The sequence below is a fragment of the Geotrypetes seraphini genome, chromosome 15 (assembly GCF_902459505.1).
Source record: "Geotrypetes seraphini chromosome 15, aGeoSer1.1, whole genome shotgun sequence".
NCBI classification, from domain to species: Eukaryota; Metazoa; Chordata; class Amphibia; order Gymnophiona; family Dermophiidae; genus Geotrypetes; species Geotrypetes seraphini.
The window spans coordinates 55,898,336-55,919,251 of NC_047098.1; the positions used below are offsets into that span (position 1 = coordinate 55,898,336).

General features: G+C 43.0%; 1 protein-coding gene across 2 annotated transcripts in view; it reads left to right on the forward strand.

The window, feature by feature from the left end:
* SPNS2 (sphingolipid transporter 2) overlaps positions 1-20,916 on the forward strand; it is a 208,396-nt gene that overhangs the window by 134,472 nt on the left and 53,008 nt on the right. For both annotated transcript variants that reach the window (XR_004537091.1, XM_033921929.1), the window contains exons 6-8: positions 1,878-2,008; positions 5,603-5,755; positions 7,037-7,226. Coding sequence is in view for 1 of the 2 variants with exons in the window: in XM_033921929.1 (XP_033777820.1) it covers positions 1,878-2,008; positions 5,603-5,755; positions 7,037-7,226 (474 nt within the window). In the remaining variant the exon portion in view is untranslated. The remainder of the gene's footprint in view (positions 1-1,877; positions 2,009-5,602; positions 5,756-7,036; positions 7,227-20,916) is intronic.

Consider the following 20,916-nt stretch of genomic DNA (forward strand, 5'->3'; position numbering starts at 1 on the left):
CCCTGTGCAGGAGCATTTTTTTTCCATCCCCACTTCCCTGTGCAGCAGCCATAGCATTCCCTCCCCCTCCATTTCCCTGTGCAGGAGCATTTTTTTTCCATCCCCACTTCCCTGTGCAGCAGCCATAGCATTCCCTCCCCCTCCATTTCCCTGTTCAGCAGCATTTCTCCCCTCCCCCCCCACTTCCCTGTGCTGTAGCCACAGCATTCCTTCCCCCTCCATTTCCGTGTTCACCAGCATTTTCCCCTCCCCCCACTTCCCTGTGCAGCATTCCCTCTCCGCCGCGTCTTTCAACTTAAAAATACAATACGGCAAGGCGAGCAGGGAGCAGGCCAGACCGACCAACAGGATGAAAAACAACCCTAAACAGAACCCATTCCATGCAATACCTTGAGATTCAGCATCACTCTAGCCCCTACCAGCAGCCAATATCTAATATAATAAAACGGTAGCCGCGCATGCGCACTTCTACCTGTGGGGCCCTACAGCGCACAGAAAACGGAACACGCAGGAGGGAGTGCGCATGCGTGGCTAGTTTTATTATATTAGATACCGACGGCAGTAGCAAAGTCACAGGTAGGACCAGGTGGGCAGGGCTCAGGTTTACCTAGCATTGGCGCATATCACCTGTGTAGCTGGCGGAGATCCTCAAGCCCTGCCAGCTGAAGACTTCCTTTGCCAGACCCCCCAGGCTATCTGAATACTGTAGCAGCGGGTGGCTGTGCTCCCAGCCACCGATGGTGGCACCACCCCTCACCCCCATGCCTGCTTGGTATCTCATGCATACTCAGTTCAAGTGTGAGAACGAAGCAGGTGCTGATGTTGGTAGCTGGGAGCAAATGGCATATCCACAGATGGGCCTAGGTGGATACAGGCCCATCCAGCAGGGATGTGATAGGTAGGGATCTCCAAGCCCCACTAGCTGAAGACTTCTAGCATTTCTCCCTACCCTCACCCTCTGGGTAATTGGAGGTTTCTTAGCTAAACTCCCCTAACCACCGTGGTGAGTGGATGGGAAAGAGGGGTCTACCAAGAAACTGACTTACAGCTACGCCACTGACTGACGCTGAATGTATATCAGAATTTAAACACTTGCAGCTGGTGTTTAAAAGCAATGCTGTCCACAATTTTTTATTTGTCAGTTTAAAAGACACAGCACAGGTTCTGACAGAAACATGTCTACAACAGCGACTATTCTGCCCACTTATGAGGCAGTTTTCAAAATTGTGCAGGCAGGTTCAAAGTGGGTGGACTTAAAAAAAAATTTTCAAAGAAGTCCTCACGGGGTTTTACACTTTCATTTTCTATGGGTATTTTTCCAAGTCAGAAGAATGTGCTGTTGCCTCCTCCACCCCAGGGTAGGGTTACATATGGCTCCAGAAAAAGGAGGACGGATTGAGACATCCGGGTTTTACGTCCATTGACAGGAATGGAAGTAAGGAGGACAGATAGACATCTGGGTTTTACTTCCATTGGAAGCAATGGAAGTAAAACCTGGATGTCTCAATCCGTCCTCTTTTTTCTGGAGCCATATGGTAACCCTACTCCAGGGGAAGGCCTCTGGAAAAATGCAGGTGGAAGTACCTACACAGTGGAACTACACATACACACTGTCATAAGCATGCAGTGCGACAGTTTTCAAAAGGCCCAGGTAACTAGCCATTTAAGTGGACAAGAGGCTTTAGAAAATTGACCTCTTCATATAAAATAATTCCTAAGACAATTTTATAAGCCTTTGACAAAATCTCTCGATGGTCCTACATGAGCTCTTCATATTCACCCACCATCTTAGGCACAGGAAGTTATGTTACCAGCTGAAGATCTTTCAATGAACGAATGAAAATTGCTGCTAGATTAATGCTTTCACTCTTTTCCAGGTGTCTCCAGTACCTGGCATGATAACAGGAGCACTGATTTTAATATTTGTGCCAGCTTCTAAGGAAAGCCAAGCCAATCAGCTGAAGGCCAGAAGTTCCTGGTTCAGGGACATGAAGGCGCTGATAAGAAAGTAAGACCTTTTCAGAGCACAGGGCACATAAGCTAATGACACTTCACTGTTCCATTGCCATGATTTTTTTATATCATCCCTCCAAGAACTTCTCATACGCTGACAGATTGGAAATGCTGGGGCTATTCTCCCTGGAAAAGCGGAGACTTAGAGGAGACATGATAGAAACCTTCAAAATCATGAAGGGCATAGAGAAGGTAGACAGGGACAAATTCTTCAGGCTGTGGGGGCACTCGGAGAAATTAAAAAAGGACAGGTTTAGAACAAATGCTAGGAAGTTCTTTTTTACCCAGAGGGTGGTGGACACATGGAACGCGCTTCCGGAGGTTGTGATAGGCTAGAACACGCTACAGGGGTTCAAGGAAGGTTTAGATAGGTTCCTAAAGGTTAAGGGGATTGAGGGGTACAGATAGAAGCAGAGGTAGATTATAGGATTAGTCAGAAACCACTTCACAGGTTATGGACCTGATGGGCCGCCACGGGAGTGGACCGCTGGGCGCAATGGACCTCTGGTCTGACCTAGTGGAGGCAACTTCTTATGTTCTTATGTTCTTAACTCAGCATATATAGCAAAGGCAATGTGTAATTCAGAGAATAGGGTTCACCGTGATGGCACTGTGACATAGAGAGCTTAGAAGGCAAACAGAAAGCCAGCCAGTGAGAAGATTATATGTAGACTATTCACATTCAACAAACTGCATCGAACGGTAACGTATTGGTTCCATTGTCTTTGGGAGATGTATAGACCTGGTAAAGCCCTGCGATCTGTTGGTAGTATGAAAGTAGTATGTCAATTACCTAAGAACATAAAATATGTGTCTACAGAAATGAAAATGTTTACGATTGCTGGGATGTCATTATGGAATACTTTATCCGGTCAAATAAGATTACGTGTGGAACATTCCATTTTTAAAAAACTGCTTAAGACTAGGCTATTTGTTGATGCTTATTTCTAATATGGCTTGATAATTATTCCTCGGAAACTGTTTTGTTTCTCTTTGACTACAGCTGATGAGTAATGATGACAGTATTGCTAGGGGCATTTTCTTGTGTCGATAGCTATATGTGTGATGATTTTTGGATTGGTATGTTTTAGGGCAGGGGTGCCCACACATTTTGGACTTGCGAGTTACTTTTAAAATGACCAAGTCAAAATGATCTAACAACAATAAAATTTTTTAAAAAACAAAACACACTGTACGCAGAGAAAATATTAATTATCATTTATATTCTAGGGTTTTTTCATACCCAACACTTCCCACCTTCCTACTTTTTCCCCCTCCTCCCCCTTCCAAGATCCCTGCTCCCCCCTCTCATATAATATGCTTTGTTCCCCCTTCTCATAAATTCAATTGTATTCTCTTACAGTACATACCGAATGTGCTCTGAATTAGCCCTTCCTTCACTTAAATTGTCAATGTAAACTAGTTTGACCCTTCGATTGCCTTGTTATGTTCTTCTTTTTTCAATCGCACTGTATGTAATTCATCTATTTGTTGTGAACCGCCTAGAACTAATAGTATCTGTTCCTGGCTTTAAACCCATGCTGTTTTGGGGTAGTACGTTTTCACCGAGACCTTCTTCTTTAAATTTGGGGTTTCTGGTGACGGGACACACATCCCGTCACACACACATAACTGCTAATTAATGCTGATTAGTACCTAACAAAACCAATTGTAGCTAATTAAATGATTAATCTGAATATGTAATTGAACCTGTTCTGTAACTTACATGCATAGCTTTGCACGCCCTGCATAAAATTGTGCACACATTTGAGAATTCAGGGGTGTGTGTAGTAACATTGGTATTCTCTAAAACTCCTCCATCTATCCCCCCTTGAAACAATCTACACCTATGCTGATGACATCCTCGTCCTTCTCGAGACCGACTCGAACCTCACTAATCTCTCAGAGAACATATCCTCTTGTATCTCGAACCTCCAATCCTGGGCCCATACCGTCCAAATGAAATTGAATGAATCCAAAACAAAACTACTCTGGCTTGGCCCAAATTTAGCTCATCTACCTACCTCTATCCCTCTGTCCTCTGGCTCCACTCTGCAGCTCGAATTCTCCAGCAAGGTCCTGGGCGTCATCATTGACTCTACACTGTCCTTCAATGACCACCTCAATTCCCTGGCAAAAAAATGCTACTTCAGCCTACACATGCTGAGGAAAGTAAGATCCTGTTTCCACCAAAAGCATTTCGCCGTTCTCGTCCAATCTATCATCCTCTCCAGACTGGACTACTGCAATTCTATCTTCATAAGCCTAACAAAGAAAAACCTTCTCAGACTCCAACGGATCCAAAATGCTGCGGCCAAGCTTATCTTTGCCAAAAGTAAATTTGATCACGTCTCACCGCTCCTTTCCAAGCTTCATTGGCTCCCGATAACTTCCAGAGTTCATTTCAAATGCATCTGCCTAACTTTCAAGATCCTCCATGGCATCCTTCCTCCATTAATCCCACTTTCTTGGAATTCCTCAAATCTTAATACTACCAGACCTACCCAAAAATCGAAATTATCCTTCCCCTCATTAAAAGGCATTTCCCACCCAGGAAAATTGGGGACTTCCCTCTCCTTCAGACTCATCGAGCTTTGGAACAACCTTATCTCCCCCCTTCGTAACCTGAGTGCTCTCCAACCCTTCCGTAAACAGCTTTTCTCTAAAACCTAACACTCCCCCCTCTTCTGACATCCTAGCCCTCTAACATTCTCCTCTCCTCTGATCTTCATCTAGCCTTCCTTGGAGTTCCTTTCTTATTACAATTCCTGTAAACCGTGCCGAGCTCCACAACTATGGAGATGGTGCGGTATACAAACCCAAGGTTTAGTTTAGTTTAGGTTCTTTATGGAAGTTGGGGAGACAGTTGATTTCATCACTTTGTGATGCAGTTAGTTAGTGTTGTAATGATGTCCTTCCTTTAATGAGATGCCCAATACGTACACTGAGGTCAGCAGATCAGAAACTCTTGTTAATTCCTTCCATAAAAGATTTCTTTTACACTAGAAAAATAAACTTCGCAGTAGTAGCTCCAACTTTGTGGAATGCTGTGCCACAGCAACTCCGATTCGAACAACAACTTGATAAATTTAAGATAAGCCTGAAGACTTTTTTATTTAGCGACGCCTTTACCTGTGCTTAGAGCATTTTTTTCTTTCTATGTTTTTTGTTTTTTTTTTGTTTTTTTTCTTTCTTTCTTTCTTCTTTTTCCCCTTCTTTTTCTTTTATAAAGCGATCCCACCCCATATGTTTTACCCTCTTCCCTCTTTCTCCTTTCTTCTTCTAACATGTAACTCCCCCCCTCCCCCTTTTTCCCTCACCTTCAAGTCTGTCCAGTTAACGTCCTTGGTGTGCACTTTCATTATTTTTTTAATTATTTATCTCTTTTTAAATTTTTATTGTAAACCGGCCAGATACTTGTTGATGGTCGGTATATTAAAAGTCAATGAAACTTGAAACTTGTTGGTGGAGTAGTAATACAGAAACTTCTGGGTATTTTTTTTTTTCACTGCTGCACAAATGTGGCACAAAAACCAGTATATAATGAAATGGATAGATCATTTCTCCTTGTCTCTCTTGTCTCATCCAGTCGCAGCTATGTGTTTTCTTCATTGGCCACATCGACAGTCTCCTTTGCCACGGGAGCCTTGGGCATGTGGATCCCCCTTTACCTGCACAGGGCACAAGTAGTGCAGAAAACAGTGGAGCCCTGCAGCCATGAACCGTGCAGCACCAAGGACAGGTAAAGAACAGCTCGGCCTTCAGCACAGATAGAGAGTGACCTGGGTTTCGTTCTTTCATTTCTTCACAGCTATCAAAAAGAAGACAAATGAAACATTGTTATGATTTAATGCTTACTTTGAGGGAGATAAAATGGCTTGTTCAGGTTACACAGATAATTAGTTCCAGGATACAAAGTCATAGTTAAGCACTTTAACCACTGTAATGTGGAAAAATACAGGCTTGTGAGAAGCTTAACCAGGGTCTGTATTATGCAGAATAGAGGCTGTTATAGGGGGAAACACCCTCCAGGGATTCAAGACAAAGTTAGACAAGTTCCTGCTGAACTAGAACGTACGCAGGTAAGGTTAGACTGAGTTAGGGCACTGGTCTTTGACTTAAGGGCCGCCGCGGGAGCGGACTGCTGGACACGATGGACCAGTGGTCTGACCCAGCAGCGGCAATTCTTATGTTCTTATGAAAGCGTCTGCGTTGATGCCCAGCTCCTGGTCCTGATTCACCAGTTTGCTGATGGTCACATTAACCAGAGATTTTGCTATTTTATGAAGTACTGCTGCTAACACAACACATTTTTATCCTCTAATCCAGGGGTTCTCAACCTTTACTACCCTTAGCCCAGGGGTACTCAGAGCTGCCTTAGGAAGTCCAGAGGCCAGTTGAGTTTTCACCCTGACTGGCCTGGGGACCCCTAAGACAGGTTTGAGACCCCCCTGCCCTAGCTTGTCTGGGTTTTCAGTATTTCCAAATGAATATGCGTGACATAGACTTGCTTACCATGAAATAAGTGCATGGGGATAGATCTCACACATATTCATCTGGAAATTGTAAAAATAAAATGGACTAGGAGCAGTGGCATAGTAAGGGGGGTGGAGGAGGCCCAACCCGGGCACCGTCCTCTCCATCCCTTCCTTGCCCTGTCTTCCCCCATACCTTTTTTACTTCTTTGGCACGAACAACACTGCTGCCTGTGTTGGCATTGGCGCTCTCTCTGATGTCACTTCCAGGTCCCTCACCTAGGAAGTGACATCAAGGAGCAAGATGACACCAACGCGGGCATGCTGCTCGTGTCGGAGAAGTTAAAAAGGTTCAGGGAATGAGAAAGGGGGGGGGGGCACACACAGCAGGTGGGGTGGCTGACTAGGCCACTGACTAGGAGCTACTCCAAGGCCAGGTTGATAATGACTGCTCTAGTCTAATCAGTAATTGTATGGTGAAATTGTTTTGTATGAGACTTTCAGTACAGTGCTTCATCTGATGCCAAGATACCTGTTTCTTATAACAGCCTGATATTCGGAGCAATCACCTGCATCACTGGCTTTCTTGGTGTGATCACGGGAGCTACAGCAACAAAGTGGTGCCGGCTAAAAACCCAGCGTGCTGACCCCCTGGTCTGTGCTGTGGGCATGTTGGGATCTGCCATCTTTATCTGCCTGATCTTTGTTGCTGCTAAAAGCAGTAGTTGGGGAGCATATGTGAGTAATAAGCATAACACTGTCTCGGAAATGCAATTCAGTCCTAGGTATGGGGTGGCTCGTTCTTCTGAGTTCACACAGTCTCCTTCGTTGTATAAACTTGCTTGCCCAACTTGATGCTTAATGTGCAAGGCTGTGCATCCAAGTTATAGAATAAGGTCAGTTATGCGCATAATGTAATGGAATAATGAGATGCTATAATTAGTGGTAATTGGTGGTAATTGGCACTAATTGGAATTTTAGTGTATTTTAGCAAATTGTATATTATTCATTGATTGTATAATTTTAGCACTGTATGTGAACCGCCTAGAACTATATAGTAGGGCAGTATATAAAAATAAAATTATTATTATTATTATTATTATTAATTAGCAGTTACACACATAACTGCTCTTTGTCAGTGTTCCCCAAAATGTGTGTGCAAATTCTTTAGCGCGCAACTACAAGGGGGATGTTGGCCTAGGAGGGGCATGGGCAGGTCGGAGGTTGGCATGCACACATCGTATAGAATACTTGAAGTTACACATCTAAATGCCTACAGTTAGGCACGAACATTTATACCAGTCATCGAGCTAGTGTAAGTGCTGGCACCTAAGGTTAGGCACGCCACTGTAGACTCATGCTAGCATTCTAGAATGGCAATAAAGAATTTGTGCTCAGTGACATCATCCCGGCACCCAAGTACAGGTGGCCTGTGTAGAATTACCCCCAATGTGTTCTATAGCAGTGGTTCCCAAAGGCAGAATTAATCAAAGATTGGCTGACCAAAGACAATCTAGGCTGTCTCTTCCTAACCGAAACATGGCTCACCTCTGAGTCAGATCCAAGCATCACAGAATTCTGCCCCAAAGGATATAAACTTGAATTAGTATGTCGAGAAAACAGAAGAGGAGGAGGTCTAGCAATCATAACAAAAAACAATCTCAACATCGACGTACTAACCAAGCACTCCACCCCTTATCTAGATCTGCTAGCCTGCCAAATATCTGACAAATCACTCAATGGAAACCTGAACTGTCTTATTTGCTACATTACACCAGGTAAATGGAACACCTCAAAACAAGAACTTGAAGAATTCATCTTCCAGAACTCACTCTCCTCCACACACAACTTGATCCTCGGAGACTTAAATCTCCACTTAGAAGATCAATCATCCAAACAAACAACAGATATACTCTCATACCTCAACACTTTATCCTATCAAATTCTCAACCCAGAACCCACACACGAAAAAGGTCATCAACTCGATATAGCAGCTTATTCATCTCCAAATCAAAACGAACAAAACATCTACATCTCAAACGGGTCCTGGCACCCTACTCTATGGTCAGATCACTACAAATATTCATTCACCATCAATTGGGCTCAAAATAACAACAAGCCCATCCCAAAGAAATCACTCATCAAGATCAGACCGAAAATCGAACCTCACACATTCTGGAACACAGTCGACCCCGAAATCGACCCCAATAACCCCAAAGAATTCATAAACAGTTGGCGGACCCTCAGTGAAACTACACTAAACGAACTAGCTCCAATAAAAAACAAAAACAAAATAGACAGACCATCTAATAAATGGTTCGACGACGAACTTCTACAACTAAAAAGAAAATGCAGACAATTAGAAAGGACATGGAAAAAACAAAAACACAATCACATCAAAGATGAATGGAAAATCCTAATCAAACAATACAATACCAAACTGAAGGAAAAACGAAAAAACTACTACTCCAAACTCATCAGCACCGAAAAACCAGACACAAGAATACTTTTTAACATCGTAAGAAATCTCACTGATACCAAACCATTTCTCGCCACCCAAGGAAACCAAACTCCCACAGCCACCCAATTAGCAGATCATTTCAAACACAAAATCATCACAACCAGATCCACATTCAACAACTCAAGAACCAACATAGAAGAAATACGAATCAATCCCAAAACAGATGAAGCAATCCCAGCAGACAGGATATGGACAAACTTCCCAAAGATACAATGGTCAGACTTGGACAGGCTTTACAAAAAATACAGCAAATCCTCATGTGACTTAAACAACTGTCCCTCATACTTACTAGCAACAGCTTCTACCAAATTTAAAGCTAGCCTCACACTATGGCTTCAAACAACATTAAGTGAAGGTCATTTCCCACCGGAATTAGGAGAAATCATAATTACACCTATCCTAAAAGATCCCAAAGGTCCTATAGATAATCCTGCAAACTATAGACCAATCGCTTCAATCCCACTATACATTAATATAACAGAAGGCCTTGTCGCACAACACCTCTCCAACTACCTTGAAGACCATCACATACTACATCCATCACAATCCGGATTCAGATCCAACCATAGCACAGAAACTCTACTGGTATCACTATTAGACATTGTCCGACAACACCTCAGCAAAGGAAACAAGCTGCTTCTCATTCAACTCGATCTTTCTGCGGCATTCGACCTAGTTGACCATCACACGCTACTCCAGACATTAGACGCAATAGGAATCTCAGGTAATGTTCACAAATGGTTCCGAAGCTTCCTCAAAACACGAACATACAAAGTCAAATCAAAAGAGCACATATCCGACCCATGGTCAAACCCATGTGGAGTACCACAAGGATCACCATTATCACCCATATTATTTAACCTCTTCATAGCATCCCTAGGCATAACCCTAGACGCCCTAAACACAGTATCATTCAGCTATGCGGATGACATAACTATCCTCCTCCCCTTTAACATTCAAGACCCATTATCCACAAACCACCTGAAAATAATAATGGAAACGGTAGAAAAATGGATGTCAAGTCATAAACTAAAACTGAACTCGGAAAAAACTAAATTCCTACTACTAGAGAAGGAAAAAAAACCATCTCTCACAGAACTAGTACTAAATACAATCAAGTACCCAATGCAAAGTACACTCAAGATCCTGGGAATACAACTAGACAGAAACTGCACAATGCAGTCTCAAATCCACAAAATCATCCAAAGAGCTTTCTTCACAATACGTAACCTAAGAAAAATAAGAAAATTCTTCAACAAAGATCAATACAAGATAGTAGTACAATCCCTAGTGCTAAGTATTGTAGATTACTGTAACAGCCTATACCTATCATGCCCAAACTACATGATAAAACAATTACAGACAGTTCAGAACACAGCCCTCAGAATCATCTACTCACTCGGCAAATATGACCACATCACCAAAGCATACCTAGACTCACACTGGCTACCAATAAAATCAAGATCCCAGTTCAAATTCTATTGTCTACTATACAAAGTAATACATGGAACAGCCCCCAGCTACCTAAATAACAGACTACACCGTAACCTCTCACACAGACTAAGGAGAACTCAGAGCCTATTCACTCACCCCCCTCTCAAAGGAACACGACGAAAGAAACTATACGACAGCCTTTTAGCGACACAGGCAGCAAAGATCGATACTACCATCACCAATCTACTGACCAAATCTACAGACATTAAAGTATTCCGAAAAGAAATCAAAACTCATCTCTTCAAAAAACACTTCCCATCATCATAACCTCATAAAAGTATTAGAAAATGTTCTCACGACCACCTCCATCACCACCACCAGCAACACCCTGAATCCGAACAGTATTATCTCTATTCGTCTAAACAACCTATCACTATCTACTACCTGCTATCAATTTCTCCTGGAAAAGTCCAGACTAACAATTGTAACTGGACACACTCTTGATTACATGTACTGCAATGCTACTGGAAATGTCCAGTCCTCTAACTTGTAATCCGCTTAGAACCGCAAGGCACAAGCGGAATAGAAATCACTAATGTAATGTAATGTAATGTAATGTTCCCAACCCTGTCCTGGAGGACCCCCAGGCCAATCAAGTTTTCAGGCTATCCCTAATGAATATGCATGAGAGAGATTTGCATATAATGCAAGTGACAGGCATGCAGATCTGCTCCATGCATATTCTTTAGGGCTAAGCTGAAAACCCGATTGGCCTGGGGGTCCTCCAGGACAGGGTTGGGAACTACTGTTCTATAGAATCTTATGGGGTGTGCATTCTGCTTAATACACAGTTGACTCAATTGTGACCCTTCCGATGCCACTCTAAAAATTGTCTTCAAAAAATACTTTAGTAAACTGTTATTGGACCAACTTTTTTTTTTAAATATCTTTATTAAATTTTCCAACTACAGTTATGCATACAAATAATTCATGTAAGTAATATAGTAATAAGCAATTATTTTCCCCTACTCTTCCGCCTATTAATCAAGAAAGTAAATGCCCACAAGAAACTATTTAAAAATTCCCTAAAACAATTCCAGTACAAACCCCCTCCCCCCTCCCTCCCACCCTGGATGTGTATATTGAAATTTGGCTCAAATCTGTGAAGTTCAGATTGAATTTAAAACTAGAATACAAAGTTTTTAATCCATCAGAATAGAAACATAGAAAGATGACGGCAGATAAGGGCTACAGCCCATCAAGTCTGCCCACCCTATTGACCCTCCCTATTAAGTCTAATGACCCCCTTAAGTATGATTGTAATTATACTTCCATTCTACTGACCCGCTCTTTCAAGTCTATACCCTAGTGACCCTATCCCTTGGCATGACCCTCGTAGGGATCCCACATAGGTATCCCATTTATTCTTGAAGTCTGAGATGCTGCGTGCCTCGATCACCTGCACTGAAAGCTTGTTCCAATGCTCAATCACTCTCTCCGTGAAGAAGTATTTCCTGGCGTCTCCACGAAACTTCCCTCCCCTGAGTTTGAGCGGATAACCTCTTGTGGTCGAGGGTCCCTTCAGAAGAAAGATATCATCTTCCACCTCGACCCGTCCCGTGATGTACTTAAATGTCTCAATCATGTCTCCCCTCTCCCTACGCTCTTCGAGAGTGTAGAGTTGCAATTTGCTCAGTCTTTCTTCGTACGGGAGACCCATTAGCCCCGAGACCATCCTGGTGGCCATCCGCTGAACCGATTCAATTCTGAGCACATCTTTACGGTAATGTGGCCGCCAAAATTGCACACAGTATTCCAGATGAGGTCTCACCATGGCTCTGTACAATGGCAACATGACTTCAGGCTTCCTGTTGACGAAGCTTCTCTTGATACAACCTATCATCTGTCGTGCTTTAGATGAAGCCTTCTCCACTTGAGTGGCTGCTTTCAAGTCAGCACTGATGATTACTCCTAAGTCTCGTTCTGCCGTAGTCCTGGTTAAAGTTTCTCCATTCAGGGTGTAAGTTCTGCAAGGATTTCCGTTACCGAGATGCATGACCTTACATTTCTTGGCGTTGAAGCCCAGCTGCCAGATCGAGGACCAACTTTCTAAAGTACGCAGGTCTTGCTCCATAGCATCCTGTAGATTATAGCCGTTTACTATATTGCATAGTTTGGCGTCATCAGCGAATAAGGTTACCTTGCCTTGAAGCCCTTGAGTCAGATCCCCAATGAATATGTTGAAGAGGAGTGGGCCCAGGACTGAACCCTGTGGCACTCCGCTAGTCACCTCCAACATTTTAGAGAGGGTACCGTTAACCACCACCCTCTGAAGTCTGCCACTAAGCCAATCTTTAACCCATGCAGTTAGAGTCTCTCCTAATCCCATCGATTTCATTTTGTTCAGCAGCCTGCGGTGTGGGACGCTGTCAAACGCTTTGCTGAAGTCCAGGTACATGACGTCCAAGGACTCTCCTGAGTCCAGTCTTCTTGTTACCCAGTCAAAGAAGCTGATAAGATTGGACTGGCATGACCTACCCTTGGTGAATCCATGTTGACTGGGTTCCCGGAGATTTTCCTCGTTCAGGATCGTATCTAATTTATACTTAATTAGTGTTTCCATGAGTTTACACACTATTGAGGTGAAGCTTACCGGTCTATAGTTCACAGCCTCAGCCTTACAACCCTTTTTATGTAGAGGAACGACGTTGGCTGTTTTCCAGTCCAACGGAACTATCCCCGTACTTAGTGAGAGATTGAAGAGCACTGCCAACGGTTCCGCCAGAACATCTCTCAATTCTCTGAGCACTCTTGGGTGTAAATTGTCCGGTCCCATGGCCTTGTTTACCTTTAGCCTTGCCAGTTCGTTGTAGACGTCCCCAGGTGTGAACTCAAAATTCTGAAATGGGTCATCCACGTCTTGTTTTACCTTCAACTGTGGTCCGTGTCCCGGTGCTTCGCAGGTGAAGACTGAGCAGAAATATTCATTTAGTAGTTCTGCTTTTTCTGAATCCGCCACCACGTAGTTTCCGTCCGGTTGTCTAAGGCGTACTATACCGTCTGTGTTCTTTTTCCTATCACTGATATATCTAAAGAAGGATTTGTCCCCTTTTTTAATGTTTTTTGCCAGAGTTTCTTCCACTCGAAGTTTGGCCTCCCTAACTGCTGTTTTGACCGCTGCAGATCTGGTCTTATATTCTACTTTAGTTTCCCTTCTCTGCGTACGTTTGTAGGAAAGAAATACTTTTTTCTTCTCCTTAATGAGGTGCAAAATCTCTTCAGTGAACCATTGGGGTTTGTTGTTTCTTTGCCGTTTATCTACTGATTTTATGTAGCGATTAGTTGCTTCGTGAATGGATGAATTCAGGTACGACCACATAGTTTCCACATTTCCGGTTTCTGCTTGGTCCTGCAGCGTCTGATGAATGAATCTCCCATGCGTGCGAAGTCGGTGCCCCGGAATTTGAGCACCATTGTTTTTGTAATTGATTTAGGGGATCCTTTCCTAAGGTTGAACCATACCAGGTTATGGTCGCTGGAGGCTAGCGTATCTCCTACCGAGACCTCTGAGACGCTTTCCCCGTTGGTGAGTACCAGGTCTAGGATCGCCTGGGCCCTAGTGGGCTCCATTACCATCTGTCTGAGATGTACTCCTTTTATGGAGGTCAAAAGCCTCCTGCTGCTGCTGGTTGTTGCTGAAAATGTGGTCCAGTCTGCATCAGGCATGTTGAAGTCCCCTAGCAGTACAGTGTCGCCCCGTAGAGTGATATTCTCTATGTCTTCAATTAAATCTGCGTCCGTGTCTTCTGGTTGTCTTGGAGGTCTGTATACCACTCCAAGATACAGGCATTTTTTGCCACCTCTTGCCAGGTTTACCCAGAGGGACTCCCCGGTTCGATTCTGTCTTCTAATGCTAGGGATTTTATTTATAAAATTTACTTTTCTTCCTTCAAGCCAGTGACTTACTAAATCTGTGCAATTTTGTCCACTTTCACTTTATCTCAAGTGACATAAATATACCCAGTGCTTCTAACAACTAACATATGGCCCTCAGCTCCCACATTGCCATAAACATGACCTATTTCGGCTTCAACTGAGCCACCCTGTCTATTAGCAAATAACAAGCCACTGCAATTGACTTAGTATTAATAGCAGTATAATAATTCAGTGAATGTTATTTGCTTTCACTAGTAAGTAATGAACTCAGCAGAAACCCAGCTCCAATCTAGTACTTGCGGTGGTAGTGGTGGTGGCAAAAAAAAAAAAAAAAAGAAAAGATTAAGTCAGAAAAGGAGGAAAATAATGTCAGCAAGCTTAATTAATTTTGTGGCATTGAAATTCCATTCACAGAGAATGTAGCTAGTGTTGAAATCTTTATGAAGATGTAGCTGAATAGTGACATAGAAAGCATATGACGGGAATAGGGGAATATTCATTTCAGACTTTTTCTCCTTTGATCAGTATCAGAGCACTTTACAATCATCCAGTTACAAAATGACAACGGAAATAGGAAGAGGAGGATAAAGAGAGGTCAGAAGGGCTAAAATGAGATGGAAAAGGGGAAGAGGAGGGGAAAACTGGGAAATATAATAGGAGCTCTGCCTTGCTTTCCATCTGATGTTGATCTTTAATCAGAATATGTCATAGAAAAGAAATATCTCTTTAATCCAGATTTAAATCTGGTGAAGGAACTAATGCGTAATGCGGGTTTTAGCGCCTACAGCGGCGGTAACTGCTTTGACGCTCATAGGAATTTTATGAGCGTTGGAGCAGTTACTGCTGCTGCCAGCGCTAAAACCCGTGCAATGCATTAGTAAAAGAGGGGGGTTAGAGTACCTGATTTTTTTTAAAAAAAGAGATTGTACCTGCCCTGATCTTCTCTAAGATAGAGCAGTTTAACAAATGCCCATAAATATAGTCCTCAGAAAGGCAAGTGTAGTGAGAGTGGTGTAGCAAGGGTGTGCGGGAGATGCAGACCACCCCGGGCACCATCTCAGCAGGGGCACCAGCACCTCTCCTCCTCTCTGTCCACCCACCTCCCTCTTCAAATGACCTTACCTGCTGCTCGCGCCAGCCTCAGATCTCCCTCTCACATCACTTCCTGGTTGTAGCTACATGAACATTTTTTAATAAACTGTTTTATACCCCATGAGGAGACATCTTATCATTCCTACTTTTGGTTTTCTGGGGTCCACATAGTTGCCAAGTACCTTCAATATTGAAACGAGTAGAATAGGCGAACCAAAAATCTGCAGTAGACAACCAGGAACAGCAGTGAAGCTTGTAACCCACAAGGCTGGGATTTAGGAACGTTGAGTTTCAGGCGATATTTATCTAATCAGTGTGCTACTGCTGACAGTCATTGAGGGGAGAACAGTGTTGTCAGGTAGCAACAAGCAGAATGTAATCCACAAAATAGTAATGAGAAAGGATGGGTGAGTTAAGTGGTCTCATGAACTCTACAATTAAGTGGGAAAGAAATGGATATAGGTGAACCCAATAAAACATAAAATGAATATGAAGTAAGAAAAGAGTGGAACTAACTCAGAACCTTCCCTTTGAGGCCTACACCCATCAGCCAGTAGAGCAGCAGATGAACTTACATAGAAATACTTTTAAAGCAAATAGGAGGAAATATTTTTCACTCAATGAATAGTTAAGCTCTGGAACTCATTGCCAGAGAATGTAGTAACAGTGGTTAGCGTAGCTGGGTTTAAAAATAGTTTGGATAAATTCCTGGAGGAAAAGTCTATAGTCAGCTATTGAGACATACATAAAGGATGCCACTTTTTGCCATGGGATCGGTAGCAGGGAAAGTTGCTACTATATGGGCTTCTGCCAGGTTCTTATGACCTGGATTAGCCATTGTTGGAAACAGGATGATGGGCTAGATGAACCATTGGTCTGACCCTGTATGGCTATTCTTTGTCTACAAGGTCAAAGGCTGCAGATAGGTCAAGTGAAACAACTAAGGAAATCTTCCCTCAGTCTAGGAATTCCTTAATTTTGCTGGATTCTGTACTATGCTTCCTCTAAAAACCTGCTGGTAGAGATAGAGTGTATTAATTTTTTCCAATAAGTTATTCAGTTGGATATGTATTGCTTTTTCCATAATTTTGGAAAGAAAGAGGATGTTGGAAATAGGACAATAATTGATTGGGAGTAATATTTAGCCTTTTTTTTAAAACTGGGTGTAAAATTGACTTCTTCAAAACTTCAGGTAACTGGCCAAACTGGTTTCAACGATTGTGAGGATGACAGGGGTGCAAATTCTCCAGAGAATCTTTCAGAAATGTGGAAAAGGGATGATCAGAGTAGATGGAGTAGGATTGATGAAGCAGGAAATGTTGTCAAGTTTAGGGCAAGAAGAAACCGGAAAAGTCCTGAGATTAGGCTGCGCAGGCAGATAGAAAAACTATAAACTGACAAATCCCCGGGTCCGGACGGAATCCATCCAAGGGTTCTGAAGGAATTAAAGGAGGAGATAGCGGAGCTACTGCTGCAAATTTGCAACCTATCCCTGAAAACAGGCGTGATCCCGGAGGATTGGAAGATAGCCAACGTCACACCCATCTTTAAAAAGGGATCAAGAGGGGACCCGGGAAACTACAGACCGGTGAGTCTGACCTCGGTTCCGGGGAAAATGGCGGAAGAAAACATTGATGAACATTTTGAAAGAAACGAACTTCTGATAACCAGCCAACATGGCTTCTGCAGGGGGAGATCGTGCCTAACTAACTTATTGCACTTCTTTGAAGGAATTAGCAAACGGATGGACAGAGGAGACCCCATAGACATCATATACCTAGATTTCCAAAAAGCCTTTGACAAGGTGCTTCATGAACGTCTGCTCCGGAAACTGAAGAACCATGGGGTGGAAGGAGACGTACATAGATGGATCAGAAACTGGTTGGTGGGTAGGAAACAGAGGGTAGGGGTGAAGGGCCACTACTCGGACTGGAGGATCGGTGGCCGCTAAGAAAATGAATAGAATGCTAGGTATAATCAAGAAGGGTATTACAACCAGAACGAAAGAAGTTATCCTGCCGTTGTATCGGGCGATGGTGCGCCCGCACCTGGAATACTGCATCCAATATTGGTCGCCGTACCTTGAGAAGGATATGGCGTTACTCGAGAGGGTTCAGAGGAAAGCGACACGTGTGATAAAAGGGATGGAAAACCTTTCATACGCGGAGAGATTGGAGAAACTGGGTCTCTATTCCCTGGAGAAGAGGAGACTTAGAGGGGATATGATAGAGACTTACAAGATCATGAAGGGCATAGAGAGAGTAGAGAGGGACAGATACTTCAAACTTTAGAATAATAAAAGAACAAGAGGGCATTCGGAAAGTTGAAAGGGGACAGATTCAAAACAAATGCTAGGAAGTTCTTTTTTACCCAACTTGTGGTGGACACCTGGAATGCATTTCCAGAGGACGTAATAGGGCAAGCTCTGTCCTCATCTGCACAAGCCTCAAACACTTTAACATCATAAGTGTTCGAGGCTTCTGCGGTTATGGCAGAGCTTACAGGAATGGGGCAGGGACAGCGACAAAACTCAAGGGGACGGGATGAGGAAATTGAGTTCTTGTGGGAAGGGGGAAAAATTTGTTCCCGTGTCATTCTCTAAATGGTACATTCTATGGATTTATTGAGAAACACAAACTGAAAGACCTATGGGTGGGCACCCTAAAGTCACAGTTTCAGTTCAATGATTAGGTGAAAAATGACTAGATAGGAGCACCTGAGAGGCTATTTTTTCTTAGCACAAAATCTAAATTTATTTATTAGCAAATTTAGCAATGCTTTCTGACTTCTGACACATGATGAGAGAAATACAATACAATACAAACTCCCTCCCCTCCCTCCCACCGCCACACTTTTACAAAAGAATGGAAGAGGTTTTTAGCGCTGGCTGGCGTGCGGAATGCTCTGCGCTGCTCCGACGCTCATAGAGTTTCAGTGGACGGTCATAGAGTTTGGAGCAGCGCAGAGCATTCAGTGGACCAGCTGGAAGTTGGCTGGTTGGGCTGAGAACTTTTCAGCACCACCTCGTATGTAATAAAAGTGAGCCAAGTATAGGACAATCAAGCCCTTGTGACATCACGGATGAGGTTGGCTCTTATTGGTGGAATGAGGCATTATGACATCACAATCTCAGCTCTGCTTACCGAAAAGTTCTCAGCCCAACAAAGAGAAGGACATGGATGTGGTTCAATCAATGATCTGAAACCATGCCAAAACAGAGAATTTCATTTCTACAGATTGGCAAAATAACGTTCAAAATTTAGGAAGTTGGTTGGTTGGATTGAGAACTTTTCAGCACGCCCTCGTAGCAATGACCTTTACATTAACTACAATGCACAGTTCAGATCCATTACACTGATTACATGCCCCAAAATGAGTTTTTTCTGCAGTTAACGTGACACTGCTTGTGAGCACTTGGTATTTCCCCCCACACCCCACCCTTTAACCCTTTCAGGACCAAGGGACATATTTGTCCCATAACTTTAAAATCCTATAAATTTTGATTGGGATAGTCTACAGTTCTAAATTTGATATGTACGGATTCCATATGATACTGCCTTTATGTAAACAAACTGGTTCCGACATTCATTCATTAGCGTCGTTGCCAGATTGACGAGAAGATTCACTTGCCACACTGTCCATAAGCCAGAAGTTTGATTTTTTTTTTTTTTAAATGATATTTCACAAAAAAAATCAATTTTTTGGCATCTGCAAGCCCTTTTTACCATAAAAATGTCGTCAAAACCACAAAAATTGGCCTACGATCCTTATGGTCCTGAAAGGGTTAAACAGCTTATGTCAGTGTTTTTCAACCTTTTTACACCTATGGACCGGCAGAAATAAAAGAATTATTCTGTGGACAGGCATCGGTCCGTGAACCGGCGGTTGAAGAACACTGGGCTAAGTCGTGGGCCAGACCCGGCCCATCTCTACCCAATCTCCACTCCAGACCCCGCCCCCATAATAGTACTAATTGCACCTTGCACGTCCCGTGCCTCATCTGGAAGCCTTCCCTCTGACGTTGCAACGTCAGAGAGAAGGCTTCCGGTTCAGGCGCTGGATGCCCGTAGGAGCCGCTGCCCGTGGCTTTGTGCACTGAATCAGTGAGGAAGAGGGAACTGGCTCGAAGATAACGCCGCATCGATCGCACCGTGGACCGGCGGTTGAACAACACTGTTTTGGGCCTGATGCACATGCTGGCCCTGTGGACCGGCAGGAAATTTCTGTGGACCGGCACTGGTCCATGGACCGGTAGTTGAAGAACACTGGCTTATGTAGCTTAGTAAATAGACTTCAATCTTAACAATGTCCCCCGATGCTGAGTTTTAAATCAACAACTTCCGTTTGCATTAACTGTGTGCCTCAGACTTAAATATCATACTTCAATTACGCATATTTTATACGAATGTGGCCTCAGGTACACCTCCTCCACCCTTGACAAAGTTTAAGTCTGGTGGAAATCCCGTTGTGTCAGTATCCTCATTGCATATTTATTACGAAAATCTAATAATAATAATAACTTTATTTTTTCTATACCGCCATAGTCAGGCGACTTCTAGGCGGTTAACATGGTAAGAAGGCTGGACATTCAGCGAATTCTGTGCCATCTTTGGAGATATTGCTTAGTAAACAGAGGCATAAAGGAAGCTTGTCACCCTCCATCCAAAAATAAAGTTCCAGAGAATAAGACAAATTGTGTTTCCCAAAAGAATCCAGCCTTATCAATAATGCACAGAAAGACCACCTGTTTTCAGAATAAAGTGTTTGAATGTGTACCATTACGTATTCATTCATTCGTTCTGTAAAGATAACAGAACTTTCCAAATAGATTACTGACATTTGTTTAATTGAGAATACATAGGATACAATTAAGATTAATAATACAACCACATTAATAACTCCACTGCAATATGCTTCAAAGGCACAGAGGACAAACTCTCATCACACATGAGGAATCGATGCGTCCAGGTAGCAAATAAAGCAAACAAAATCAACTTAAAACTCTTCCACACCCTGGAGACACACATGCCAGCGTTAGCCAAGCAGAACAATAGATTACGAAACTTCAAAAGAATCCCAGAAAAAATCCACACACATAGTAAATAATATGGAAGCTGGAAAATTTCCAGTGAGAAAACTATTATGAGCAGTCTATTGTAAAGGAATGAGTGGGAGACTTATAAAAATAGCCCTGATCGGGTGGGAACCATGGACATGAGTGAAGCCAACTTAAAGAAGTTAAGTGCAAGTTCAATTCCTATCGCAGAAAAAGTCTTACACACACTTAAGATGGAAAAATAAAATGGAAAGGTAATTGAGCTGAATTTACTCATCAAAGTTATCCAGAGCATGCCGTATAAAATTCAATGGGCCAATATTGGAAAGTAATGTGGGTGACAGCATGGTGCATGCCGAGTGTGCAAGCGCTTTTGTAAATGTCTTCTT